The sequence below is a fragment of the Jaculus jaculus genome, chromosome 8 (assembly GCF_020740685.1).
Source record: "Jaculus jaculus isolate mJacJac1 chromosome 8, mJacJac1.mat.Y.cur, whole genome shotgun sequence".
NCBI classification, from domain to species: Eukaryota; Metazoa; Chordata; class Mammalia; order Rodentia; family Dipodidae; genus Jaculus; species Jaculus jaculus.
The window spans coordinates 3,908,673-3,935,909 of NC_059109.1; the positions used below are offsets into that span (position 1 = coordinate 3,908,673).

Consider the following 27,237-nt stretch of genomic DNA (forward strand, 5'->3'; position numbering starts at 1 on the left):
GAGATTCCACCGAGGGAAATCCAGCTGTGAGCTCCTCAATCGTTCTCCAGTCCACTGCTTCCCCACCCAGTGATGTACCTCCTCGGCTGAGTGGACAAGCGTCTCCAGGCCACTGCTGCCCTGCCCAGTGATGCACCCCTTAGCTGAGCAGTCTCCAGCCCACTGCTGCCCCGCCCAGCGATGCACTCCTCGGCTGAGCGGACAAGCGTCTCCAGGGGTCGGGTGTTGCTGGGAACAGAAACACTGATGCCATTTTCAAAGCTTTGCTCTGCGAACAAAGGCTGGGAACAAGCACAGTGTGTCATTTGAGACCAGCTTCTGCTTTCCTGCACTCATGTCCAAGAACAAGAGGCCAGTCCACCAGTGTATGCCAAGAGCCCCAAGTCCCAGCAGACCCTTGCCTCTGGGACCCTATCAGTTGGAGATGCAGTGCCTCTGGAAGAGCCTTGTCCTCCTGAGGGAGTCGCACTCAGCTCTTGTTGCCACCTGTTCCACCCATGGGAGTGGCAGTTGATCTTCTCTACCCAGGACAGCCTTGTTCACATGCACATTTGCACACCCTAGCTTAGGAGGAAGCCCAGGACGGGCACAGGTGGGTGGGTGCCCACCCACCTGGGGTGTTCGTCCTGCCATGCTGCAGAGTCCCAGGTGCCAGGTCTGCCTACTGGCCTAGGCTGAAGCAAAGTGAGTGAATTATGAGTGACTGATACCAGGCTGTGTCGGGTTCAAGATCAAGAAGAGACCTGGGCTCTAGCATTGGCAGCCTGAGGAGGTGTGGGCTCCACCAGGAGTCCCAAACCAAGGGTGTGACTTCTTAAAGTAACAGGCTCCTCCGTCAAAGCTCAGGACCCCAGCCCTGGAGTCCTAATGATATTTGGGTGCCCAGGGGCCCATGGGCTGCCCACACTTGGAGCTAGCTGCCTGGATCCCCAACAAACACGTCTTACAACCGGCTCATGCCTCCACCAACTCCCAGGAGCCCAGTCGAGCAAGCCTTCCACCCACCCATGCCATCCTAGCTTCCTTCAACAAAGGCCTGCTCTTGGCCAGCAAAAGAGGACTTTGCGTCTCTCCTGTGCTGGTGCCTCACTGTTGAGCAGCTGCTGTGCTCAGGCGCTTGGGGGCCTGGTCTCCCTGCACTGCACTCAAAGCCCCTTTTTCTCCAGTGTTTGTTTACAGCATGGTGGGATGCAAGTGCATCCCTCGTCTGTGTTCATGGGACTTTTCCTGCCCTTCCTCAGCTGTACTTGGCCCGGCTTGTTTCTGCCCCCTTTTTAGTGGCCTGCTCTGGATGCCTGTCCCCGGTGTTCCCACACTGCTCCCTGGACGCCCCTGAGGGTCCAGGTGCCGCCCACTTTCCCTCCTGAAGTGGCAAGTGAGGGCCACTTACCCGTGGCCATGCCGTCCCTCTGTCCCCTCTTGGCTGTCCTAGAAAGTGCCGGTAAGGTTTTCAGCCCTCCCCCCCCCGCGCCCCCCCACCAGCTGGAGTGAGGCTTGGGTCTGATTTATTTGCATTTGTATTGCCAGCTTTGTACGCCCTCTGGAGCCTGTCTCCTCACCAGCTCTAGCACTGGGGCTGGCTCTCCCGCAGCAGCGGCTCTGCCTGCCGCCAGTGTCCGATCCCTGACACATCCTCCTGAGCCTGGAAGGGGGGAGGGCGGAGGGGAGGAAGGGGAGGGCCAGACACGAGAGCGAGCGAGCGAGCGAGGACCGCGCAGTGTGGAGCACGGGAGCCTTAGACAAAGCGTCCTGCTGCAGCCCCGCGAGCGCTCACATCCTCCCGCGGCGGCGGCGGGCAGGACCACCGCTGCCCAGCCAGGGAATTACGAGCAGGAATGAATCAGCAGCCAGGGCCACAGGACTTCATGGGCATTCAAGAGCCTGCTGCCTAGCTGCCTGGCGCCGACTTCCTCGTTCAAGGGCAAGGGAGTGCCAGCAGTCCCCCGTTCTGGTCTTGGAGTACTGCTTCGGCTGGCGTCCAGAGGCTGCCTTCAGGTCCCTGTCCACCTTCTCTTCCACACGGGACAGAGGAAAGGGGGAAGGCTGCCACAGTTGGTCACCAAGGTCTTTGAGATAAGCCACTTGGCATCATTCTGCCCTGAAGGGCAAAGATGCTAGGGAGCGACAGGATGACTTTCACCGAGTCAAGAGTTCCTTGGAGGTGATGTCTTTGTAGTTGCTTCTTTTTCCTTTCTTGCACCTTGTTTCCTCCCCTGCTCCTCTTCCTCCTCTTACCTGTTCATTCCACGAGAACCAGAGAAGCAGTGGGGTGACGGCATCTCGCTCAGGACATCCAAGGGCTGCCAGGAAGGCTGCACTTGTACCTTTCCCACGCTGGCAGTCCTGCCCTAACCGCAAGGCATAGTGAATAAACGCCCCTCTTCCCGGCTCATCGCTACAGGAGACCCCAAGAGCAGAGACCCTGAACAGACAGCTCTGTGTGTGCGTGTCACCCAGCCAGCGAGGAGCGTGAATAGACCAGCTGCCGGGGCTCCATGACGCACCGCCGCTTCCTCTTTTCTCCTTTCCATCTAGTTGGGTTTTATCATCTTTAGCCAAGATCTGCGTGCCTGCCTTCCACCTGAGCAGGCAGGTGGCCCTCAGCAGCAGCCACTGAAGAAGAGAATGAGCACCCAGCCCATGAGCCAGCTCCTCAGACAGCACCCTGGTCCCAGAGGCTCCCCAATTGCCGGACGCCACAGGCCAGCTGTGGACAGGCCCTACCTCTCTGGCTGCTGACCCAGTGGAGCCTCCCCTGAGCCTGAGGCCCACAGCCTGGCCTGTGTGTGCATTCAGCCCCTGGCCGTCGCAGCCCGAGGGCCGAGGCCATGGTGTGCTTATTCCAGGACTGCTGGGGGAAAACAAGTAAAAGTCCCTCTCCCCGCCCGCCGCGTGCATCCTGCGCTGCTTGCCTTGCATGACTGGCCCCTGCGCTTCCGTCCCGGAGCCCTCGCTGTGTGCCTGTGTCCCTCGGCTGCATGAAGACGCTCGCTCGCTCGCTCACACCTGACTGGTTCCTGCTGCCAAGGTCTCCGAACTTGCCCCTCACCACAGCCCCACTGAGGCTGCAGAAGTTGTATGGATGAGAGGAGCGGCCAAGCTGGTGGGCACTTAGGAGCTCCTCCAGCCCCCTCTGGTGCCTGTGGGGACAGACTTTCTACCACGCCTCGACGTGGACACTGATGTGGAGTTGAGCCGGAGACCTTGGGGGGCTGGCCGTCCTTGATCTGGGGGCCAGGTCGTGCACGGGCGCCGAGGCCTGGGACAGCCCAGCCCACGGGGGTGCGAGCGGGCAGGAGCCGCGCAGGGTTGGGTCCTCGTGAGCTGCGCCAGGCAGCCCTGCCCGTGGTCTGTGCAGAGAAGAGGAGCTGTGGTCTGCTCCCTCTGCTCTGTGTCCGTAGTTAGCTGCTTTCTGGTAATGACTACGATGTGGCAGTGCCACCTGTCCTCCTCTGAGTGCCGCTGCTACCGCCTTAACGGGTTTTCCCTTTTCAAGCGTCTGCCGATTCCTCTCTCGTCAGGTTCGCGGACGCTGGAGCAGAGCGTCGGGGAGTGGCTGGAGTCGGTCGGGCTGCAGCAGTATGAGAGCAGGTTGCTGCTGAATGGCTTTGACGATGTCCGCTTCCTGGTAAGTGCCTGTAGACGGCTTCATTGGCCAGTGCTGCTGGGCAGAAATGGGCCTCCTGCCCTCCCTGGAGTTTGAAATAGTTCCTACTCCCATGTGGCAGGGAGAAGTTAAGCGGAGGGGTCGTGGGCGCCGCGAAGTCAGCCTAGTGCCCGGTGCCTCCTCTCCAGACACTGCGGTCCCCTGCCCCGATGCCACTGTTCTGTGTGGAGGCTGTTGGAGTCCCTGACTCAGACCGGTGCCCCCCGCCCCCGCCTCCACCCCAGACAGCAGACTGCATGCTCTGTGGTGAGGCATCCGGGCCCACTTGTTGGAGCCAGTCATGAGGACAGGACAGCCGTGCCCTGTGGTGACTACATGTGCCTTTTCAGCTGGAGACCAGGACAGGAGTGTCCTGGAATTCCAGAACTTTGCTGTTGTCGCCTAGGCAGAAGTCCCTCCCAGTCCGGCCCAGCCCAGCCCTCAGCTGGCGGCCGTGGCTGCAGGGCCTCGTGTGCCTGGCCTCAGAGCCAGGCTGAGTACTGGTTTGTCCTGCGCTCTTAACCACGTACGGCGAGCCTGAGCCCAGCCAGGACCCCGGGCTTAGGAGGCGGCCTAGAAGGTGGCTCAGAGCAGGGTCCCCATCCCGCTCTTAGAAGCCCTGCCCAAGGCGTCTTCGTGCTTGGCCAAGACAGTGCTTCAGTAAGGGCTTCGGCTGGATGCCACTGTGGGGGGTCTGCGTGCATCGGCTCAGTGGCTTCCCCGAGGTGGGCGCTCGCATCGTCGCTCTGTCTTCCACACCCAGGAAGCAAAGTTTAGAGAGGTTTGCCAAGTCACGCTGCCAGTAACTGGCCGCATGGAAACAGACCCAAAAATTGTGCAGCCGGAAGTCACTTTCTGACCACTGTGTCACCTGGCCTCTTCCTCATCTGGGGGTGGGGGCGTGTAGGCCTGAGTCACCTCAGTGAGCCAGCACTCTCCCCATCCTTGCCCCTCTTGTTTCCTGGAAGGCCTGGGCCCTGGGGGCACAGGCTGTTCCTCCACATCGGAGCTCTCTCACCTGGGCCCACTTGGCCTTTCCTCAGATGAGGGACCATGGTGAAAGCAAGCACAGGTCCCCTGCCGGAGCCCGCTCCCAGTGAAAGCCTGCATGCAGCTTCCAGAAGGGTCCCAACGGGGAGCCCTCCCCTCACTTTTCTTTCTTTCTAAAAGTTAAGCTGAGTATATTTACGGATCTTGTGACTACTCTTGACTCGGCACGTTCTTCAGGGGAGGACCGCAAGCTGGGAAGGAGGCAGGCTCGGCCAGTGTCAGAAATGGCTACCCCGGTCCTGAGCTTTCTGCATTCTTCCTCCTCCTCCTCCATCCCCCCCCCCCCCAGGTAGGGTCTTACTCTAGCCCAGGAACTAGAACTCTCTGTAGCCCTAGGCTGGCCTGGAACTCACAGCAGTCCTCCTGCCTCGGCCTCTGCGTGTTGGGATTCTGTCTTCCCTCTGAGCATCCTCCTAGCGCAGGCTGGCAGGCAGGCCAGAGAGGGAGGGTGGTCTCGGATCACAGACCACCCACTCCGCCTTGGGGGCCGAGCTTCTAAGTTCTCAGTGTGCTTCTGATGGTTCTGGAAAGGGTACCCCAACTCTTGGGCAGCCCCAGGAGCTACCTCCCTTCCCCCGCCTGTGCTCCAGACCAGAGAACAGCTGTCTGACATTTGGGCAAGTGTGGCCTAGGCCGTATGTCCACGCAAGGGCAGAGCCTCTGCTGGGATTCACTTTTCCTGTAAGAAGACACGTCCTGCACAGGCCGCTGGCTCAGCCGTCCCAGGGCCTCTCCTTCTGGAGGCAGCAGCAGAGAAGTCTGCCCACGCAGAGAAGGGTGCGGCACGTTGCTTCCCATACCTGGAGTGGCTCGAGGCGCCATGCAGAGCATTCTGGTAGCTGCACGTGAACTGCCAGATGAACCCCGGGGCTGATTAAGTTTTCCAGAGGGAAAGGACGGGAGGCACAGAGACAGGAACGACTTCGCTGTTGAAACATTCCCACCTTGAATATGGCAGCGGCAGCGGCGATGGTCTGCTCCACGCCGCTTGACTTGCAGTCGGCTACAAGTGCTTCTTTGGTTCTGGAATTCCCTGGAAATTTTTCTACCAGATGCAAAGTAGCTCCAGGAAGTCCAGTTCTACATGTGCTGGGCACATCTGGACGTGAGGCGTTCACAGGCAAGGCACTGCTGTGGAGCCCTGCGACGGGGCACATGTGTCACGCAGTCCCCATCAGGGCGAAGGGACTTTCTGTCACGTGCCAGAGTCCCTCGCAGCTAGCCCGTCCTGTTTTCCAGCACCGGAGGACTCCGTGCATGGCAGAGCAGCACCCGCCGCCCATCGCGGGACTGAGTGCTCGTGTTTGCGTTGACTCGGAACTTGCTTCCTTGGGCCTCCTGCTGGCTGGTCTCGAGACCACCCTGTGGGGCCACACAGAACACACTGAAGCCCGCCTGAAAGTGGAAGACTCCGTCGTGGTCCTGGGCCCTGTCTCGTCTGGGCTTAACCCCTCCCGACCGTCCTCACAGTGACGTTATGACTGCGCTTAAACTTCAGGACACTGTTGCTCACAGACAGGAAAGGTCTTTGATTTGGGGGTGGGGGTTGGGCCAGGGCTCTGGGGGATACCACAGGCTCCCTCTAGCGTGGCTGCCTGACTGCTAGCTAGTCACCAAACTGGCTAACATCTAACCACCAGCTCACTGTCACTGAAGACCGTGTCCACAGGAAATGGGTTTTCTCAGAAAAGGGAGGAAATGGGGCTGGGGGACGGCTCATTCGGTAAAGTTGCTTGCCTTGCAAGCAGGGGCCCTGGGTTCTAGGCCTTGTATCTAATGTAGAAGCCGGGAGTAGCAGTCGTACCTGTCACCCGAGCACTGGAGAGGCAGTGTCCGGAGGAGCCTCAGAGCTGAATGGCCAGCTGGTGCGCCCTAAGTAGTGAGCTGCAAGCCAGCGAGAACCCCGGTGTCAGAAAGAGACAGGCAGCTTCTGTGTGCTCTCCCACGTGCACATGTCTGCACACGTGAGCACAGACGCCACAACAGGGGAGAGCAAATAAGTGGAAAACGGGAGAAAAATGCGCTCAGCACAGGAGGTCGCTGGTAGCGTGGTGTCCGGTGTGCTGGTGCCCTTCTGACCCACGCAGAAGTGTCGGTGGCTAAGTCACAGTGGCCTCAGGCCAGGGGATCGTGGCAGATGTTAAAAGACACATGTCCAGGGCTGGGAGATGGTTCCGTGGGAAAGAAAGAATGCTTGCTGTGCAAGCTGGGGACCCGAGTTTGATCTCCAGCATGCACATTTAAAAGCCGGCCGTGATGCCACATACTGCAACCCCAGTACCAAGGGAAGTGGAGACGAGAGGATTGCCGAGGCTCGCTGCTCAGCCAGTTTAACTGAAAAGTGGGGTGAGCTCCAGGTTAGGTGAGAGACTGTCTCAAGGTGACAGAGGTGGACACCTGACGTGGAGCGCTTGCACCTGCACACGCTACGCACGCACCCGCTTCTAACACGACGTAGCTCGCAAGGATGCCGGACGCGGGAAGACGCTCTTGCTGTGTTGCCGAGCAGAGAGGTCCATGCAGTGTGACCTTGACGTCTCTGAGAAGCCTCTGGGCGAAGGCGCTGAAGTGGAGAGGCCAGGGTGTCTGCCGTTACCTCAGAAGTAGCTTCCTTCTCCTTTGTGTGTGAATTTTTGCATTTATTTGAGAGAGAAATATATGGAGAGAGAGAGGGAGGGAGGGAGGGAGGGAGACCCTCAGCCACTAAAGACGCCTGACACATGTACCACCTGGTGCATCTGGCCTACGTGGGTCCTGGGGAATCAAACCTTAGTCCTTTGGCTTGGCAGGCACGTGCCTGAACCGCTAAGCCCCTTAGCTTTATTTCATCTTTTGGGGGGCAGGGTATAATAGATTTTCTTCCATGGCTAAGCCATTTCTCCAGCCCCATAGCTCTATTTTTTCTTTTTCGGGGGGTGAGGGGTGGGATAATGGATTTTCTTCCTCTCCTACAATGAATGATGTGAAGTCAGAACAGCAGATGTTGTCGTTGTCTAGTGGATGTTGTGGTCCAGCTGGGGATGCGATGAAGCAACCAGGTGTGAAGGTCAAGGTAGAGGCTGAGAGTGTCGCCGCCGTGCAGAGAGGGGAGCCACAGAGCCACGCCGGCTCAGCACTGCTGCCCACGCGGCAGGGCCCCAGAGCACTGGGGAAGGTAGCCCAGCCTGTGCGCCTGTGGGCCTGGGGCCTGGACGAGTCTGGAGAGGAGAGGCAGGGGATGGGCCAGGCCTGCCACTAGGGAGACCACAGGCTGGCAGGAGTGTAGTGAAGGCAGATCCTGGTGTGCAGGAGGGCAGGCTGGGCGTGGCCCTGAGGCCCTGGGCTCCACACAAGGAGGAACCCCGGGGTCTCTGAGCCCTGCTATGTGAAGGGGTCCTTTGTCCTGTGGCAGAAAGCTCGAGGCCAGGTTGCATGGTGTCGTTGAAGGTGGGGTGAGGGACACTCAGCTCTGGGGGCCAATACTGAAAAGTGGGAAGGGGCCTGCAGCAGGCAGGCTCAGAATGCATCAAAAACATGGCTTGCATTGTAGGCCCAGCACTTGGGAGACAGTTCAAGTACAGCTGGTCTACCTAATGAGTCCCAGGTCAGCCAGAGCTACAGAGCCAGACCCTGCCTCAAACCAGGGAGATAAAAAGCTGCTTAGTCTGCAGTCTGGGGATCTCCGGTCCCCCCTCGGTTGCTTTGTCCAGGGGCTTCTGCACATGGCATGGAGGCTCCTGCAGTGCCCCTGTTTCCAGGGGTCCCCAGCATGATGCTTCTAGCTGCCAGCTCAAAGTGAGCCCTGATGGGTTCTTGGTGAAGCTGGCCCAGGAGTCAGTTTTTTTTTTTTTTTTTTTAAGTTCCCCTGAGACTTTGCAACCAGGTCCCCAAACTGTAAGAAGTCTTTCCTTCCCTGCCACCTGGGTTTGCTCCTCTTTGGTCCCCTAAGCCACTTCGCGTGAGCCATGGGCTGGTGCCCTGGGTTTCCTGCCCTGCAAAGCGCCCTCCTGTGTTCTTCCCTTTCCCTTCTGGCCTAGGGTTCCATGGGCCACCGCCACCCTAAGCAGAGATGCCACGTAGTTCTGCACAAGCCACCTGCTGGGCCAGACTGTGCTGTGTGCAGCTAAAGTCGGGCCCAAGCTAATTGTGGATTAAGGCCTAGACAGGCACGGACCCGCCGTAGACTCTTCAGTCTTGCCACCTGAGAGCTACACTCCTCAAGGGACCCAAAAGTAATGCCCTCGTTCCTGGAGACACAGAACAGGCCCACCTGGGCCCTTGCCTAGCACACGCACACTTCTGCCCTGCCTGGCTTAGTGGTCATTTGGGAGGACAGCAACTGGCATTGTCTGGGAGCCATGACCGTTCCCAGGTTCTGCTCTGGCCTTGTTCAGTGCCCTTCACAGAAATTTTTTTTTTTTTTTCGAGGTAAGTGTTCACTCTAGCTTAAGCTGACCTGGAACTCAGTCTGTATTCTCACGCTGGCCTTAAACTCGCATGGATCCTTCTACCTCTGCCTCCAGGGTGCTGGGATTAAAGGCGTGCACCACTACACCTGGCTACAGAAGGAAATTTAGAAAGCTTTCTTGAGTGCCTATATCCATGTCTACTAACTAGGCTGGCCACACTGGAGGGTGGACAAGTGACCACACCCTGCCCATCACATATACATACATACATGCATATATATTTGCAAGCAGAGAGAGAGAGAAGAGAGACAGAGAATGGGCGTGCCAGGGCCTCCAGCCACTATAAATAAACTCCAGATCCATGAGTCACTTTGTGCACTGCCTTACATGGTGTTGAAGTCAGGCTTGTGTTGCTGGTAGAAATCACCCAACCAAAAGTAGCTTGTAGGGGGAAAAAAAGGTTATTTTGGCTTATAGGCTCAAGGGGAGGCTCTATGATGGCAGGGGAAAACGATGGCATGAGCAGAGGATGGACCTCACCCCCTAGCCAACATCAGGTGAACAATAGCAACAGGAGAGTGTGCCAAACACTGGCAAGGCGAAACTGGCTTTAACACCCATAAGCCCTCCCCCAACAATACACTCCCTCCAGGAGGTGTTAATTTCCAAATCTCCATCAGCTGGGAATCTAGCATTCAGAATACTTAAGTTTATGGGGGGCACCTGCATCAAACCACCACACATGGGTACTGGAGAAATCAAACCACTGCTAGGCTTTGCAGGCAAGCGCCTTAACTGCTCAGCCATCCCTCCGGCCCACGCCCGCCACTTCTGATGGCTGCCATCATGCATGATTGACAGTGGAGCTGTCCTGCATGGCATCCCAGAATGTCTGTGTTCACTCAGCCAAGCCCGCTCACCGTATGCATACATGATGTGAGCCCTGGGGACAGGGCGCTGGCCCGTGACTCTTGCAGCTGCAGACCTCGCACATCAATGGCAGTTAGGGCCCAGGGCTTTGCGAGGGTTCCTGAAGCCCATCACCAGATGCAGGCTCAAACACCCAGTCTTCTGCCCAGGGTCTCTTCTGCCAGCAGCTGAGTGCACCGGGTGCCCTCTGCCCTGGAGACGAGATGGACTCATTCCGGGCCCTTTCCTGGCGCACACACCGCACCCACCCTGCCTGGCTGAGTGTCACTCTGGGAAGGTTTCCTCATCTATAAGACAAGGAGTAAAACGAAGGGGACAGGCCATGGGGAAGCAGGCACCGGGCCTCCCCTCGTCCAGTCATGCCGCACGCGCTCCGCAGCTGCTCTGCCCTCGCTGCTGTTGGGAGGACAGTGGCACCACTAGAACGGCTGGACGAGGCTCTTGGCTTGGACCCTCTTTCCAACAGTTGCCAGTTTGACTCCTGGCCTTGAGGTGAGGCTGGTTCTGTGGGCGGCCGCCCGTCACCAGCTGCCTCCATGAGGTCATTATGGCTTTGGAATTATGAAATCTGGGGGGAGGAAATTGGTCCACAGGTTTTTCTCTTAGGGTGATCACGGAACCTGCTCTGCAGGAAGTTGCGCCTCGACTCAGAGAGGGCAAGAGCTTGTGGCTGGACCTAGGCAGCAGCTGCCCACACCCTTGCCTGGCCCGGGGGGGGGGGGGGGGCCCATGCTCTATGACTGGGCTGTCTGGGCAGGTTTGTCTGTGGCGTGTGCCTAGACTGCCAAGAGTCCCCCCTCTGGCCCTGCTTGGTGGCTGTGAGGAGGAGGGTTTGGTGTGGAGTCAGGACAGGTTGGCCGTACTGGCCACCAGCATCTTTTTAGGAATGGCCTAACGGTTCTGTCTGTACGCAGGGGTCGAACGTGATGGAAGAGCAAGACCTGCGGGAGATTGGCATCAGTGACCCGCAACACCGGAGGAAGCTGCTTCAGGCTGCACGCTCCCTGCCCAAGGTGACCATTTTGGAGTCTGGGCCCAGTACCAAAGCCATCGCCCTGCTCTGCTAGGAGCCCAGCAGGGCTCACACAGTGCTGTTCACTTCCTTGCAAAGTCCTCAAACCATGGACAGTAGCTCTGTCTGGCATACCAGGGAGATGCTGGGGGTCCTCTTGGTACAGGACCTGGTGCCACAGGCTTGACTTCATGCTAGAACTTCCTTGAGTCTCTCCTGACTCGCTGAGTCCAGGCCACCAGAGGCAGCACCAACTTCTTGGGGCAGGCCTGAGCTACACCTGCTGGTGCTGAGCGCAAAGGCCTTTTGTCCTTCCCCTCCACTCACGCAGAGCTCAGGAAGTGGCGGCGTCACAGACATACCTTATTCCTGTCCCTGCAAGCCCGTGACCTCTCAGAGCAGTGATAGGGCTGTGCCACGAGAGGGACTTGCGGTGCCCGTTGGTCCTCTCATGAGCATCTTGTGAGTCTGGGATACCATTTCCTTGCCACACAGGTGAAGGCCCTTGGCTATGATGGGAGCAGCCCTCCATCAGTGCCCTCTTGGCTGGACTCCCTGGGGCTGCAGGACTACGTTCACTCTTTCCTGTCCAGCGGCTACAGCTCCATCGACACTGTGAAGAACCTCTGGGAGCTGGAGCTTGTCAACGTGTGTGCTGCCACGGGGAAGGGGGGCAGGGCTGGGGAACAGAGCCTGTCAATGTGCGGGCTGCCCCGGGGGTGGGGGGGAGGCGGGGGACAGAGCCTGTCAATGTGCGCACCACCATGGGAGGCCGGGTTAGGGAACCTGCCTGCTGACCTGTGCTGTCTGTCTCTGCCAGGTCCTGAAGATCCACCTGCTGGGCCACCGCAAGCGCATCATTGCCTCCCTAGCAGAGAGGCCCTATGAGGAACCACCCCAGAAGCCCCCCAGGTTTTCCCAGCTGAGGGTGAGTTGGGAGGGGGAGGCCTGTGTGCGTGTGGCAGGAGAGGAGTTCTTCCAGGAACGGCACAGCTCAATGTGCGCAGACAGCTGCTGCCCTCTCCTGTGAACCTCGAGAGCATAGGGAGAGGTTTCTGCCTGGCCATTTGGAAGTTCGTTGCTCCCCATTTAGATTCCAGTATAGTTGAGATGACCTGTATGTAATAAAGATCCATTTAAATATCCAGAGAAAATGGGCTGGGGTTAGACTCTGTTCTACATCAGGCAGTGAGGAGCCTCTCTCGGGGCTTCAGTGTGAGCCCAAGGCAGAGCTGGGATCACGGCCTGGCCAAATGCAGCCTCAGATTTTCCAATCCCAGGGTAGGGTCTATCTGGGGCCTCAAAGCTGAGGTGCTGCTCAGGGCAGGGGGTCGGACCGCAGAAAGGGGCCAGCTTGGAGCTGCCGGTCAGGACAGCCTCCCCACCAGCCTGGCTCAGCCACGTGGTGATAGCGAGCGACAGGCACGTCCCGCTTTGGGCTCCTGCCTCCAGCAGAGAGTGATTTTTCCTCTTCCACGTGAGGATAGACACTGAGGCAGGCCGGGACCAGGAGACTCGCTCACGCAGCTCAGCTCTGAGGGCTGCAGCGGGCGGCTTGTCTGTAGAGGCCACAGCTTGGAGCCTTGTGCTAGGCCTTTTCTCAAGTGGCTCCGTGTTCACACGTGTTCTCTGGAGACCTGTAGTGCAGGATACGAAAGCGCTTCCCATCCTCCAGCCATCTTTGCCGTACAACCCCGGCTGCACCGTTTTCGTGGGGCCCCTGTGGGCGGGGCAGCAGGGCTTCTCGGCTCCCGGCTTGCGCGGTTCTTTGGTGACCCAGGCGAGGCCCAGCCGCCCCTCTCCCCACAGCTTCCGCCCGCTATGCTGTTTGCTGCCCTCTGCCACTGGGCCCTCTTTGGCCTGGTCAACCCCAGGACCAGTGGCACCTCCAGCCTGGGCTGGGCTAGTGGCTGTGAGCTTCACCGGTTTCTCCCCCTACAGTGCCAAGACTTGATCTCCCAGACGTCATCCCCATTGAGCCAAAACGACTCCTGCACGGTGCGGTCCGCAGACCTGCTGTTGCCTTCAGGGGACACGGGCAGGAGGCGGCACGACAGTCTGCACGACCCCGCAGCACCCTCTCGAGCAGAGCGCTTCAGGGTCCAGGTGGGCAGGAGGGTATGCGGCCCTGGTACACCAGCCTGCACCCCTCACTCCCTACTCAGCTCCTGGGAAGACCACAGGCCTCCAGGCACTTTGACACAGCTCACCTGCTGGGCTGCCCCATCCCTCAGCGCCTGCTCTCCTCACACTTTAACTGCAGGCCCTTTCTGCTCCCCACAGCCCATTCCAGAGCCCTCTTACCTTCCCACCCTGCCTCACCGTGTGGTCCCTAGAACTTTTCCTCTGGGCCTCCTCAGGGCTGTCTCCCCATCCCACCGATCCAGCTGCTGCCACCTCAACGCTTGTTCACTCTACCACACGCCTCACCAGGGCGGCACTTGTGCCACCTTACAGTCTAGGCTCAGCCTCTTGGAGCCTCAACCCAGAGGCTCCCAGATGTAGTCAGTCAGTCCTGTCCCAGCAGCTGCCTCGCCCAGCTCTGGCTCTGTCCCTCACCACATCTTGACCTCACTGACCCAGCTGTCAGGTGCCCCTTCCCCTGAGCTGCCTCACACTTTTGGCTCTGACCCCTTCTCACTGCTCTCTAGGCACCTCCTTCCCTTCCCTGGCACAGCCAAAGATTTTACAAATCTCAGAAGCAGGGCCCAGCCCTTCTGGTTGCTCTGTGTGAATACTGCAGAATGGGGTTAGAAGTCTGAGCTGTTTTCTGAGTCTTTCCCTCCTCTGTCCATTCTCCTGGGACACTACCCCCATCACTTCCCACTGGACTGCAGTGGTCCTCTACCATTAAAGATGCATCCAAGTTGGGCATGGTGGCACATGCCTTTAATCCCAGCACTGGGGAGGCAGAGGTAGGAGGATAAACCATGAGCTCGAGGTCACCCTGGCACTACTGAGTGAGTTGTGAGTTCCAGGTCAGCCGGAGTTAGAATGAGACCCCACCTCAAAACAAAGATGCATCGTAGGGCTTGAGCTGGAGAGATGGCTCAGCAGTCCATAGCACTCCACTGCCGACCACTGCATGTGCCCTCACTTGGGATGAGGCGGCTGAGGGACCCAGCTCCCGGCACTTGAACTTGCACAGCCCCTGCACCTGGAGGTCCCGCACCCACACTGCTGTGTGAAGATGCCATCTCAAACGCCAGAGCCCTTCCTGGCAGACTTGCTGCTCGGCTTTTTCTCTGAGATGGACAGTGTCTTCACCTGCCCACAGTGCCTTGTCTGTCCCTGCCCCCACTGAGGTCACTGGCCTCCCCACCCCTGGGTGTGCCAGTCAGACAGCAAGGCTGTGCGCCATCCTGGAGCAGGTGGGCAGTGTGTGCACTGCGTGTATTCTGCAGGAGGAGCCCCATGAGGCCAAGCTGACCCTGCGCCCACCCAGCCTGGCTGCCCCTTACGCCCCCGTGCAGAGCTGGCAACACCAACCAGAGAAACTCATCTTCGAGTCCTGCGGTTATGAGGCCAACGTGAGTCGCTCCTGCCTTCTCAAGACGTCAGCCTCCCTGTTCCTGGGACTTTCTATCCGGGTCCCTGCAGCCTGAGTGACAGCAGGTCCTTGGGTCATCCACAGAGCCGGGCCCAGGGGCCAGATTCTACTGTACAGCTGCTCTCAAGAGCCAAGGGGAGGAGCAGAGTCCTCGGGGTGGCCTAGGGAGAGAATAAAGTGGGGAGGGTCTCTGGTAGGAGACTGGAATGTGTTAAGAGGTCCCACATGGGCTACATCATCCTTCATGGGCACAGCTGTTCCTAAGCCCAGCCACTGCTCACTCCCACAGTATCTGGGCTCCATGCTGATCAAAGACCTGCGAGGGACAGAATCCACACAAGATGCCTGTGCCAAAATGCGGGTAAGTTGTCTGGGCAAGGACGGCTGGCTAGGACAGGAAGCAGCAAGTGCCTGCCTGGGCCCTGCCACCCCGTGGAAGGCTAGCAGGGCTGTGGGATCAGAGAAGGAGCATTCTCAGGACCACCCCTTGTTTCCTATAGAAATCCACCGAGCACATGAGGAAGATCCCCACCATCATCCTGTCCATCACATACAAAGGTGTCAAGTTCATCGATGCTTCCAACAAGGTGCGCTTCCGACCTGGACTGTCGGCGGGTGGACCAGTCAGACCTGTGTCTTTGTGAGCACATACCTGAGGGGAAGCACCCTGGGGAGGAAGGACTCGTTTTGGCTCACAGTCTCAGAGAGCTGCGTCCATAATCACCTGGCTCAGTGCTCCTGGGCCTGTAGTGAGAGTACATCCTGGCAGTAGGAACACGGGGGAGAGGCTTCTCACCTCATGGTAGCCAAAAAGCAGAGAGACAAGGGGCCAAGGATGCATTTCTAGCACCTTCTTAAATGTCCCAACCAGCTGGGATCAAATCTTTTGCCTCTGCCCCAAAAGGCTGTTATTCATCTCATAATGCAGCTGTATTTAGGCCACCTCTCAAAAGTCCAAGTTCAGACACCTTTGAGGTTCAGGGCTAACTCTTCACTGGGAGCCCTGAGAAACTCAGAAAAGCAGTTAGACACTGCCAAGACAAATGGAGTAAACTATGCTGCATTCCCATTTCTAAAGGGAGTACAGGGAGGCTAGGAGGAAGAACCAGGCCAAAGCCAGCAAGGTCAGCGCTGCGTGAGCGTGCGTCGTGGTGCTGCACTGGAGCGGGCAGCCCTGCTGCTTGCAGCCCCATGCCCTTTCTCTTGGGCGGCTCCAGCTCACTACCCCCAGCTTTCTTCGGCAGACATTCCTACACAGCTTCACATTGCCCTCTTGGGCTGCCTAGAAGGTCCTGATGCTGCCATGAATTGCCTGGGCTTCAGCCCTTCATTGCAGTCAGTGTGGAAGCCTCTGTGGCCTTGGACTGCTCACAGAGCTGCTGGGCCCCTTTACCAAGCTGCAGTGGGTTCTAAATACCTGGGTAGCTGTGCATGATGGGAAAAAATTGCCTAGGTGGCTGTGTGCAAGCAGGGCAACTTGTAGAATTGCTCTTCTCAGGGGAGTTTACACCAAGTGAGTTTATTCTTTCACACCCTTAAATGTGCCATGAATGGGGCCCGCCAGTTACCAAATGTCTTCAAGGCATTTTTTTGTTTGTTTGTTTTGTCTGTTTTAGTTTTAAATTTATTTATTTATTTATTTGAGAGCGACAGACACAGAGAGAAAGACAGATAGAGGGAGAGAGAGAGAATGGGCGCGCCAGGGCTTCCAGCCACTGCAAACGAACTCCAGACACGTGCGCCCCCTTGTGCATCTGGCTAACGTGGGACCTGGGGAACCAAGCCTCGAACTGGGGTCCTTAGGCTTCACAGGCAAGCCGCTAAGCCATCTCTCCAGCCCTGTTTTAGTTTTTTCGAGGTAGGGTCGAACTCTAGCCCAGGCTGACCTCAAACTCAAGGTGATCCTCCTACATCTGTCTGCCAAGTATTGGGATTAACGGTGTGTGCCATCACGCCTGGCTGTCTGCCTCTTTGAGAAATAACATGTTGATGGCCCAGTATTGTGGAGCCACTGTGGGGTCATGAATGCACCACTTGTCCAGAATACAACATTCCAACCACTCCTCTTTTCCCAGAGACTCAGCAAGCGTGACAAAAGCTGTCTCATTTAATGTTAATCATTTAAGTGTCACTTCTTAGCACTCTTGAGTTTGAGTCTCCCCAGTAGTTACCACCATCTGTGATCAGAAGTGTGAGCAGCAGTCCCCAAGGAGCATAAGTAAACGTGAGGATTTAGAGGGCAGTTTGGTGGGCATGGCACACCCATTCAGCCGAACAACAGTAGCAGCCCCTATGACCTTACCAACCACAGGCTTTTGACTATAGGTTTTCATTACCAGGCATAAGTTCCCTCCCAAGGAACAGACCTCAAATCCAATAAGACAGCAGTTGGTCACCCCCGTAATAGTCGTGTCTCTGTTGTACGGGCGGGCCAGCTCATCTTGCCTGGCAGTGGCTAAGCTCCCCCCCCACCCCCCACCAGCCCACACAGCACTTTGCAACACTGTGGCAGCTGCTCGGCTTCTTCCTCCCTTCCAAGGCTAACCAGACCCAACCCTGCTTAGCCTTGGAGAGCAACGAGACCAAGCCTCGTTCACGGTGGTATGGCTTTTAATGATGCTACTCCCTTCAGAAATCATGCCTTCAACCCCAGTTTTATACAGGTTTTTCTACCTTGCTTTTTGCTTCTGTTTCTCCCTGTAAATCTAGCTAAAAACAGCCACCAGTAACTATGGAGAGTTGAAATTTCCTGCACTGAGAACTCACCTCCCTCACTTTCAGGGTTAGAACAAAATGTAGCCAAGTTCTTTACCCGGTAATGGCCTGTAGCCTAATCCCCAGTGGAGTCCTCATTCCCCCTGAAGCCTCATGACCACCGTCTTCAGTCTGCACTTGCCAGCCTTCTGGTTTTTGGAGCTCCCGCCAGAATTGTCAGTTAAGCTCTGCTGACAGCTTCTTAAGCTTTCTCTACTCACTTCTCCAAGTTCTTTTTCTTTAAAAAGTGCTTTTTATTTATTAGTGAGAGAGTGGGCCTCCTGCCACTGCAGACAAACTCTAGCCACATGTGCCACTTTGTGCATCTGGCTTTACATGAGCACTAGGGAATTGAACCCAGGCCTTTAGGCTTTATAAGCAAGTGCTTTTGACTACTGAGCTATCTCTCCAGCTCGCAACACAAACTTCTCTGTCAAATAAATAAGCATCCCCAGGGCTGGAGAGATGGCTTATGGTTAAGGCACTTGCCTGTGAAGGACCCAGGTTCTGGTCCGCCACATAAGCCGTACATCGTGGTACATTCATCTGCAGTGGCTAGGGGCCCTGGCATGCCCATTCTCTTTCAAATAAATATTTTTTTAAAGGCATTTTAGCTGGGGACCAAGCCATAACCATGTGGGTAGGGCAAGATTGATGGGACCCTGGGACAGCAAACCCCTGTGCCCTTTCATATCTCTGACTGCCCCTCATATGCTTGCATAGCCATGTCCCTAAGTTTTATCCCTGCCCCTGCTCTAGTGACAGCTATTCTCTTCCCCTGTACAAGTTCCCCTGGCTTCCATTTCCATGCCCATCCCAATTCTGCAAGTGGTAGTGATGGCAGAGTTTTTGGCTAGCTATAACGTCATCTTACTGCCTTAGTTGCATGGCCATGGATGGAGACTCCTTAGGCGTGGCTCTCCATCCCACACTGGCTGGAGTATGGTAATCCTTAACTCATGCCGAGGGAGCCGTAACTCCAGAACACACCCCCCACCTTTCCTGCAGAACGTCATTGCGGAGCACGAGATCCGGAACATTTCCTGTGCGGCCCAGGACCCAGAGGACCTGTGCACCTTTGCCTACATCACCAAGGACCTGCAAACCAGCCATCACTACTGCCATGTCTTCAGTACAGTGGATGTGGTGAGTGTGTCCTGGGGCAAGGGCAGCAGCCAAGCCTGGAGGAGCCTAGCACTCTGGTGGGCAGAGGTTCTGACTTGTAGCTGCTTGTTCCTTGGGTTGGGCAACCCACTGCTCCAAGTCAGTAGTAGTCTTTCTGTAGCACCTTGCTTGGGTGTGTAGCTCGTTGCTGTGGATGGCCTTGATGCTATGGGAGTCCACTCCTCACACAATTTTGCAGGCATGGATGGGTGTTGACAGCCCATGAGGGAAGACCTGGTTGAACTCCAGCTGTCTCCTCGCCATAGCAAAAATCCACTTGTGTCCAAAACCCTGTCACTCAGAACAGAGTTGTGGTAGCCCAGACCTGCTTGCTTGGGGCCAGGAAGGCTCTGGCACCAGATGCCCACCTCTCTACCAAGGGGAACAGAGCCATCCTCCTGAAGCTGCTCTCAAAATTAAATGAGGTCATCCACACAGCTTGTAATTCACTGCTTACCTTTAGCTCACATTTGCTGCTAAAACTCACCATGCTGTGTAAAACACAGTAAAGACCCTCAGGTTTACGAGCAAATGGAATTGACGAGGGTCTTATTCGCCCCGACCGACCTGGAATCCACTACATAGTCTCAAAACTCACAGTGATCCTGACTCTGCCTCCCACATGCTGGGATTAAAGGCGTGTGCCACCATGCCCAACTTTGAAGACTGTTTTTGTTCCTTTTGAGAGAAAGAGGCAGATATATACAGAGAGAATGGGCGCACAAAATGAGTGCCAGACGCATGTGCTACCTTGTACATCTGGCTTACATAGGTCCTTAGGAATTGAACCTGGGTCCTTTGGCTTTGCAGGCAAGTGCCTTAGCCACTAAGCCATCTCTTCAGCCTGATGACTTTTTATAAAATAAATTTAATAAGTAACATAGGGCTGGGGAGATGGCTCAGCAGTTAAGGCACTTGCTTGCAAACCTGCTCTTGCTAGAGTTCATGCCCTCAGCACACGTCTGTGACCCAGCATGCTGCAACAATAGGAGGTAGGTTCAGAAGCTCTAGAAGGATGTGAGCAGCAGCTCCAAGCTTGCCCTCTGACCTCCACACGTATCATACCCACACAACAGTTTTCAGAACAAGAAACTAGAGCATGGGGTAATGTACAAGCCTGAGTACCCAAGTTCAAGCAGGCGCCAACATAAAGCTGGGCAAGGCTATTCCTGTCTCAGTACTGAGGCAGGCCAGGGGAAGGTCCACTGGAGATTCCTTCCTGGTCAGCCAGTCTGATGGAAGAACTAGGAGCTCAAGGTTCAGTGAGACACCATCTCAGGGAAATAATGGAGGAGAGAGGACACTCCCAGCCTCTCCTGGCTTCCACATGTGCACAGGACAGTGCACACACCAAAAAACCTGTTGCACTGTTCATCTCAAAACATGAAGAATTACCTTTAATGCTGCACCTTGAAAGAATCCTGAAGTTAGCTATAGACATGGGCACTTGCCTAGCCCTGGCCTCACCACCCGAGAGAGGAGCAAGTCAGCAAGAAGGGCAGACAAGGAACAGTGAAGAGGGGACTGGGCCGTAGCATACACATTGTAAGACAAGTGGCAATTGTATCTTGTGTCATCTTTCTTGTGTGACATGATTCAGCTGGCTGCAATTTTTGCATTCACTTAGTTCCAAACATAATCATGCTTCCACAAACGTGTTTTGCTCAGATTGGTCCCTAAATGTACTTGTTTTGGGAAAAAAAAATTTTTTTTTTTGTATTCTTAAAGCAAACGTTCTTTGTTCCCTACAACAAGGGCAAGTGTTGGAGAAAAGGGGAATAGTAGCCTTCAGATTCTATGTACTAAGTAGTGAACTGCTTCCTCCCAGAACCTGACCTACGAGATCATCCTGACCCTGGGGCAGGCATTTGAGGTGGCCTATCAGCTGGCCCTGCAAGCCCAGAAGTCCAGGACCATTGGGGCCGCTGCAGCTGAGATGATTGAAACAAAATCTTCCAAACCAGTGCCTAAGCCTCGGGTCGGCATGAGGAAGTCCGCAGTACGTGGGCCCCAGTCACCAAGATTCCCCAACTCCATGGCCCCGGGGCTCCAGGAATGGGGTGGGAGCTGGGCACGTAGGTTTTCCTTCCAGACAGCTGGCACCAGGGAAGTGGCCCTTGCCACTTCTTCAGGTCCCCATCCGCAAAGGACTAAGCTCCTCTGGCAGAGGTGGGCAGGTTTCCAGCTTCCCTCCCTTGCCTGGCCCAACCTAAAACAAGGGCACCAGGGCAAGGTCCCCAGACTGCTGAGCATGGCTGCACTAAGCACCCAGTGTAACATCCTCCCTGTGTCTGTCTGCTTTGCTTCGTGCCCCAGGTGCCGCTGCCCCCAGATAGTCGCTGTTGTTACTGTCACACCTGCACCACCCACCGTCCTTCCTATCTACCGCTGCCGTCTGTTAGTCCTGGAGTCAAGGTCTTTACACCTCTTGCTGTCTTAATCGCCCTGAAGTGACTGGGAACACTCTCTGGTGGCCTCTTCCTGCGTGATCTTTATCCTCTGCCCCTCCCTGTGTGCTCTGTCTTCTGTCTGTCTTGTGTCTATAGACGTCTGGGATGGTTGCTGTGGTCTTGCTGGCTGAGCGGTCTACCCCTTAGAGGGATCCAAGCCCCACCCCTTCTTCCTGTTGCCCATGACCGGGCTCAAATAGGACAGTGTTCATTTACCTGAATAGTCCCCAGAAATCCCTTGACCTCATCCCTGGAAGTACCCGCTGTCAAGAGGTGAAGGGTGTGGGGGCAGGCTGGGCCCCACTGAGAGCTCCATTTCTGACCCTTTACCCCATGTCCATTTGGCAGCTGGAGCCACCTGATACAGACCAAGAGGCCCAGTCCCATGCCAGCGTTTCCTGGATTGTGGACCCAAAGCCAGACTCCAGGAGGAACCTCAGCACCAAGTATGAGACCACTATCTTCTAAACAGCACCTTGTCTCCACTGGCCCCACTGTGCCTTTGCCGCCCGCTCTTTCTGCTCTCTACTCTCCTTCCAGCTGGAACCTGCCCTCCTCCTGGCAGCAGCTCTACACACTCTTCCACTCACAGCTCTTGTTCACCACCACCCAACACTGTGAATTCTCCCCTTGGGCTGGGGTGGGTAACTTGCCTGTGAGGGCACCCTCATGGGCATCCAAGGGGCTCGGTGAGCCTCGGGGTAGTCTTCCAGCAGAATCCACACAGCACCATAGCAGCTCCAAGGTGGCCTCGGCTGGGTGCCAGGAGCTAACACTATTTTCACCCTTCCTGATTCAACCAACCACTGTGAGTGCCCAGTGCCAGAATCCCCTGCACTCTACACACTCAGGGGCTGGTCTCACACTTCCTGTCAGGCCCGAGAGGCTCTGAGCTCAGTGATATGGCTTAAGCTGGGACAGGTGCTGTGGGGGCCAGGGTATTTACTAGGCCCTTGGGCACATGTCAGCTCCTGAAGTGGAGGGCTGTGAACCCTGAAAACTCAGCTGAGTCCTGAATGTGGAGTCTGGCTCACCAAGGAGCCAGCCCAAGGGAGCCCATGCCCTACACACAGCGTATCTTCTTCCTTCTCAGAACGGATTCTCTGCCTGGGTACAGAGGCACAGACTGAGCAACTTCCTGGGCTCTGGAAGTATTCTGACACTTCACTGTGTGGGGGATCCACGATAGCCATCACCAGCCTTCCCCTGAGCACCCTCCCTTGGCTGTCAGTCCTCTGAGGAGGTCCTGCAGTCACCTCACAGCCGGCAGCGTGGAGCCGAGTCTCAGAGCAGATCAGTCTAGGTGGAGCACATGTAGCATAGTCAAGTGGAAAAGCCACTGCTCAGCACCTGAGTTGATTAAACCAGGGTGGGTCCTTCTGCCACCTGCCTTTCCTTGTGCCTTTCCGAGCAGAAGGGCCAGAGGCAGCAGTGGGCAATGGAGGGCACCTGGGGGAGGCTGAGGGCTCTTTTCAGCTTCTGTGTGTCCTTTCCGTTTCCTCCACTTTGTCGCAGGCCCTTTGGTTAACCCTTTCCTCCCTTCATTGTTTGCTTCTGCCAAGCTGAGCCACTGAGGAATCACACTGTGCCGCAGAAACACAGATGTGGGGAGCACAGGCTCCTGCCCCCCACCACCGAGAGGCTCGCCTGCAGCTCTGAAGACCTAGGCCCAGCCCCTACCTGTATGACCTCTCAGCCATTTGGCCTGGGCCTGCCAGTGGGTCTTTCACAGTGAACCCTGCCCCAGCTGCAGAGAAGACGTCAGGCTTCTAGCTGATGAGACTGGAACTCTCTGGAGGGCCAAGAAGTGACTTTGTCCAGAATTCATGTTTTTAAATAGAAAAAAAAAAAAAGATCTTTTTATAAAATGAAATTTTAACACTTGGCTCCAGCCTCTAGGTAAAACTGCCAATCTTCAGACAAATAGCCATGGGCTCCCAGGATGGAGGAACTGATCCTGGCCAGAGGCCCTGTCCTCAGGGTGGGTTCTCAGCGTGGGTTCTCAGCATGGTTGGGAGCATGAGAGGACGGCGGTCTGTGGATGGGTTGAAAGCAGGAGGCTCAGGGCAGAGTTGAGAGTTCTTACCTAACGCGGTTGAGAGCTGGACTCCAGCTCTTCAGTGAGGACATAGCCTTGGAGGCTCCTAAGCCAAAGCAGGAGCTTCTGGTCTGTTCTGGGGCTCCAGATAGGGAGGAGCAAGTAGTTTTCCAAGCCAGGCACTCCTTAGGTGGTTCAGCCACTCTGCACTAGTGACGGGCCGCATGGGGACAAAGCAGTGGCAACTTCATCTTGGGCACGAATGGACAGGTCAGCTAGGATCACAACTTGCCACATCACATCAGGTCTGTGGTGAGGACTCATTTTGATTCTCTGAATTGCTGGGCACATCGCTAGTTCATATGTGCAAAAGGCCTAGATCAGGTGACTGCCTTCCCACCCCCACCCCCAGAATGGCCTTGGGAGCATGCTGGTGTCCTGGCATACCAGTGCTGCTGAAGCCTTCTGCCTAGGTTGCATAGCTTCTAAAAATGACTTGGGTGGAAGTTGTCGTCCTGGGCTATAAGAGGAATGAAGGGCTGGTTCCTGTGGGCAGGGAGCAGAGAGGAGCATGGACCCATGGGTACATCAGCAGGTCTTGGGCTTCCCTGGCACAGTTCATCCTGTGCCTGGGATGGACAGGCCAGACCCCAAGCAAAGGCTAGGAGTTCTAGTTCTGAGCATGTGCAGAGAGCTCTGGGCACCTTTGACCTTGAGTCTGGCAGAGTGGGCGTCCTGCCTGCCGAGCACCCAGCACAGAAAGTTGTCCTCTTCAGATACTGGAGATTGGATTCATTTTCCTGTCAGCTCACACCTTGTAGGAATCCATACAAAAGACCTGCAGCTTCTTGGCCCGTCCTCCACAGAGCTGAGCTCAGGAAGCTCTGCTGGTAGGAACAAGGCCTGACTGGAAAACTGTAGACACTACAAGGAGTTCCTCAAGCTGTTTTGTTTTTAAATCACATATAGGCATTTCTTCCCTTTGAAGCTGCTATGTCTTTATTTATTCAGGGTGTTTCATATTGGAAAGCCTTGGCTAGTGTGCTCATTTAGAGATTAGCTTTCTTGAATATTGAGAAACAAAGTGACTGGACCTCTCTCATGCTCTCTCCTTCACTCCTTAGAAAGGAACATTGTAATGTTCAATGGGAAGGCCAGGCTTTCACATTTCCCCCGGCACACAGTCACTATACTTGAACTGTGAAGGAGCTGTTCAGGTGGGAGTCCAATGTGTTCCGTGCTTGTTCAGTCCCTGTTGTCACCATGGCCACTGGGCCCCTGCTGGCCTCTCCTCTAGCCAGCTGCTCTGAGCAGGCCTCTTTCTTGCTGGCTGTGCGTTTTCAACACAGCACTTCCTGCTTTGACTCTGGTGTCTCCTACTAAGGAGTTCACTGAGAAGCCTGGGGTTTGAGCAGGCAGCACGCACAGTTGTCATCAGGACATGTGACACCAGTCTGGACACAGCAGTTAGGGATGGCCAGGCTGCCAAGTTGCAGTACAGAATTGTTGCTCATGGTATGGCAGTGGACTGAACTGTAAGAAAAATGTTATTTAATCTTCGTCTCCATATTTTGATACTTGAATGACTTCCCCTTTTGTTTTACTGTATATATACCTGTCAGTCTGGCTTTGTCTGCGTTGTAAGCATCTGTGGTACCAAACATAGCCGGCCTGTGCAACAATAGACGGACCTCACCACACAGGGCTGTAAATACCCCTGGGCTTCCAGCTTTGGTTTTGTTCTTTTCGTAACTGTTAATAAACAAGACGCGACATGCACCAGCCTTATTTCTTAGACTCTGGATTTGAGTTTGTTACCTGGCAAAAGAGTGGACCTGGCTAGATGCAGCCATAGGCTAGAAACAACTGTCCTTCTCCATTTGGCTCTGATGCCAGTTTGGAAATTCTGCTCCCTGTCCAGCATTCTTCAGCATGTAAGCCCCTAAGGTCAGCCCTGTCTGGAGCATGGCCCTGTACTTCTCAGCTTCCCATCCTGAGGAACATCTGACTGTGAGCACACCAGAGAGGCCATGTGGTTACAGATGGGTCTGTGTATCTGCACTGGGCTTACCAACTTGGACAGTCACTGAGCACCTGTGGACTGCAGCATGGGACTCGGAAGCTCTGAGGGAGCTCAGCTGGACTGCCGTTTTAACTTCCACTTTTAGATACACACAACTAGCTACCTGTCCAAATCCCCTCTGCATAATCTTGGTCTGCAAAGCCTTTATAAAAGAACTGGGGCTGGAGAAATGGCTTGGTTAATAAGGTGCTTGCTTGTAAAGCCTGACAGCCCAGGTTCAAATCCCAAGTAAAGCCAGATGTGCCAAGTGGTACATGCATCTGGAGTCTGTTTGCAGTGGCAAGAAGTCCTGGCATGTCCTCCCTCCCTCTCTCTCTCCCCTTGCAAATAATTATAAAATAAATACACACACATATACAGATGTACATATACACACAGGGACATACATATACACATACTAAAACCAGGCATAGTGTCACATGTCTTTAATCCCAGCACTTGAAAGGCAGAGGTAGGAGGATCACCATGAGTTCAAGGCCAGCCTGTAACTACAGACTGAGTTCCGGATCAGCCTGGACTAGAGTGAGAACCTGCCTCAAAAAAAAAAAAAAAAAGAGCCAGGTATGGTGGCACACATCTTTAATTCCAACACCTGGGAGGCTGAGATAGAAGGACTACTGTGAGTTCAAAGCCAGCCTGAGATTACATAGTGAATTCCAGACCAACTTGGGCCAGAGCAAGACTCTACTTCAAAAAGACAAGGGCTGGAGAGATGGCTTAGCAGTTAAGGCACCTGCCTGCGAAGCCTAAGGACCCATGTTGGACTCTCCAGATCCCACATTAGCCAAATGCACAAAAGAAGGCAAGCACAAGCGTCTGGAGTTTGATTACAGTCAGTGAGGCCCTGGTACACCAATTCATTCTCTCTCTCTCAAAAATAAAAAAATTAAAAATGACCAAAAAAAAAAAAAAAACCGAAACAAAAAATACTAAAGAGCCAGAGGTGGAAGTGCATGCCTTTTAATCCCATCACTGGGAGGCAGAGGTAGGAGGATGGGCAATGAGTTCAAGTCCACCCTGAGAATATAGTGAATTCCAGGTCAGTAAGGGCCAGAGTGGGACCCTACCTCAAAAAATAAAAATGCACAAATAGGCTGATAAAATGGCACAGCAGTTTTAAGGTGGTTTCTTATAAAGCCTGTCAGCCTAGGTTTAATTTCCAGCCTGATGCAAAAAGTGACAAATGTGTCTGACAATGCATTTATAGTGGCAAGAGATCCCAATATGCCCATACACGCACGCACACACACACACAAAACAAAAAATTTTTAAACTCAACTTTGGCAAGAAACACAAACTTACTGATTCAAGAAGCTGAAACCAGATAAACCCAAAGAAACCCATGCCAACATACATCATAATTACATCTCTAAAGACAAAAGACAAATTCGTGAGACCAGCAAGAAGAAAAAAAATTATGCCCTGTCAATAAGAGAAAAGCAATTTGAATGACATTGGACTAACCAAAAAATGCAAAGTCATAGTCATATGTGCCTTGTAAATCCAACACTTGGGAGACTGAGGGAGAAAGCCGCTGTGAGTCTGAGGTCACCCTGGGCTACAGAGTGAGACTAGGTAGGCAGGAGAGAAATGTGGAGAGCAAAAGCAATTGTCACATTACTCAAGTGATGGGAGCTCACAAGTGTCGAATCCCTGTGAAAAATACTCTTCAGGAATGAAAGAACTTTTGGGTGAAGGAAAATGAACTTGTCCTCAGAAGATTTCTAAAAGACTGGTGGATGACCCCATGGGGTCTCCATGCAGGCATCCAGCAAACCTGCTTCACACTGCTCATGGCCATTTCCAAAACACAAAACTGTTGCAAACTCAGTGACCCTCTCTTTCCTGCATTTCTTATACTCCACAATACCAGGTAGGGTGCCAATCTGTTAATCCATTGGGGGGGGGGGGGATAAAGCAGACTTTGAAGAACAGGACACTCCTTGAACACTCAGACCCCTTCAAACGAGTCTACATTCTTCCTGTTGCCCCAGTGCATGTCAGTTGGCCCCACCTCAATGGCTGTCATTTCTCAAAACAATTTGCAGGTGAATGGGCAGCAGTTTAGGGCGAAAGATATCATTTTTTTTCTGTGCCATATCCCTCTGTTCACACCAGTCCCTTTCTACACAATGCAACCCTGCACAACTTCTCAGGACACAAACATAACAG

General features: G+C 55.0%; 1 protein-coding gene across 6 annotated transcripts in view; it reads left to right on the forward strand.

Annotated features, from left to right (window-relative positions):
- Positions 1-24,770, forward strand: part of Anks1a (ankyrin repeat and sterile alpha motif domain containing 1A) — a 154,143-nt gene extending 129,373 nt beyond the window's left edge. For 2 of the 6 annotated variants that reach the window (XM_012947449.2, XM_012947451.2), the window contains 12 exons: positions 3,522-3,628; positions 10,929-11,027; positions 11,522-11,674; positions 11,847-11,954; positions 12,968-13,132; positions 14,431-14,556; positions 14,866-14,937; positions 15,077-15,163; positions 18,339-18,476; positions 20,323-20,493; positions 20,811-20,909; positions 21,293-22,492. In XM_012947449.2, coding sequence (XP_012802903.2) covers positions 3,522-3,628; positions 10,929-11,027; positions 11,522-11,674; positions 11,847-11,954; positions 12,968-13,132; positions 14,431-14,556; positions 14,866-14,937; positions 15,077-15,163; positions 18,339-18,476; positions 20,323-20,493; positions 20,811-20,909; positions 21,293-21,412 — 1,445 coding nt within the window. In that variant the 3' untranslated portion in view covers positions 21,413-22,492. The other 4 variants (XM_045155697.1, XM_045155699.1, XM_045155698.1 and 1 more) reach the window with 4 other exon arrangements.
- Positions 24,771-27,237: the final 2,467 nt, after the last annotated feature.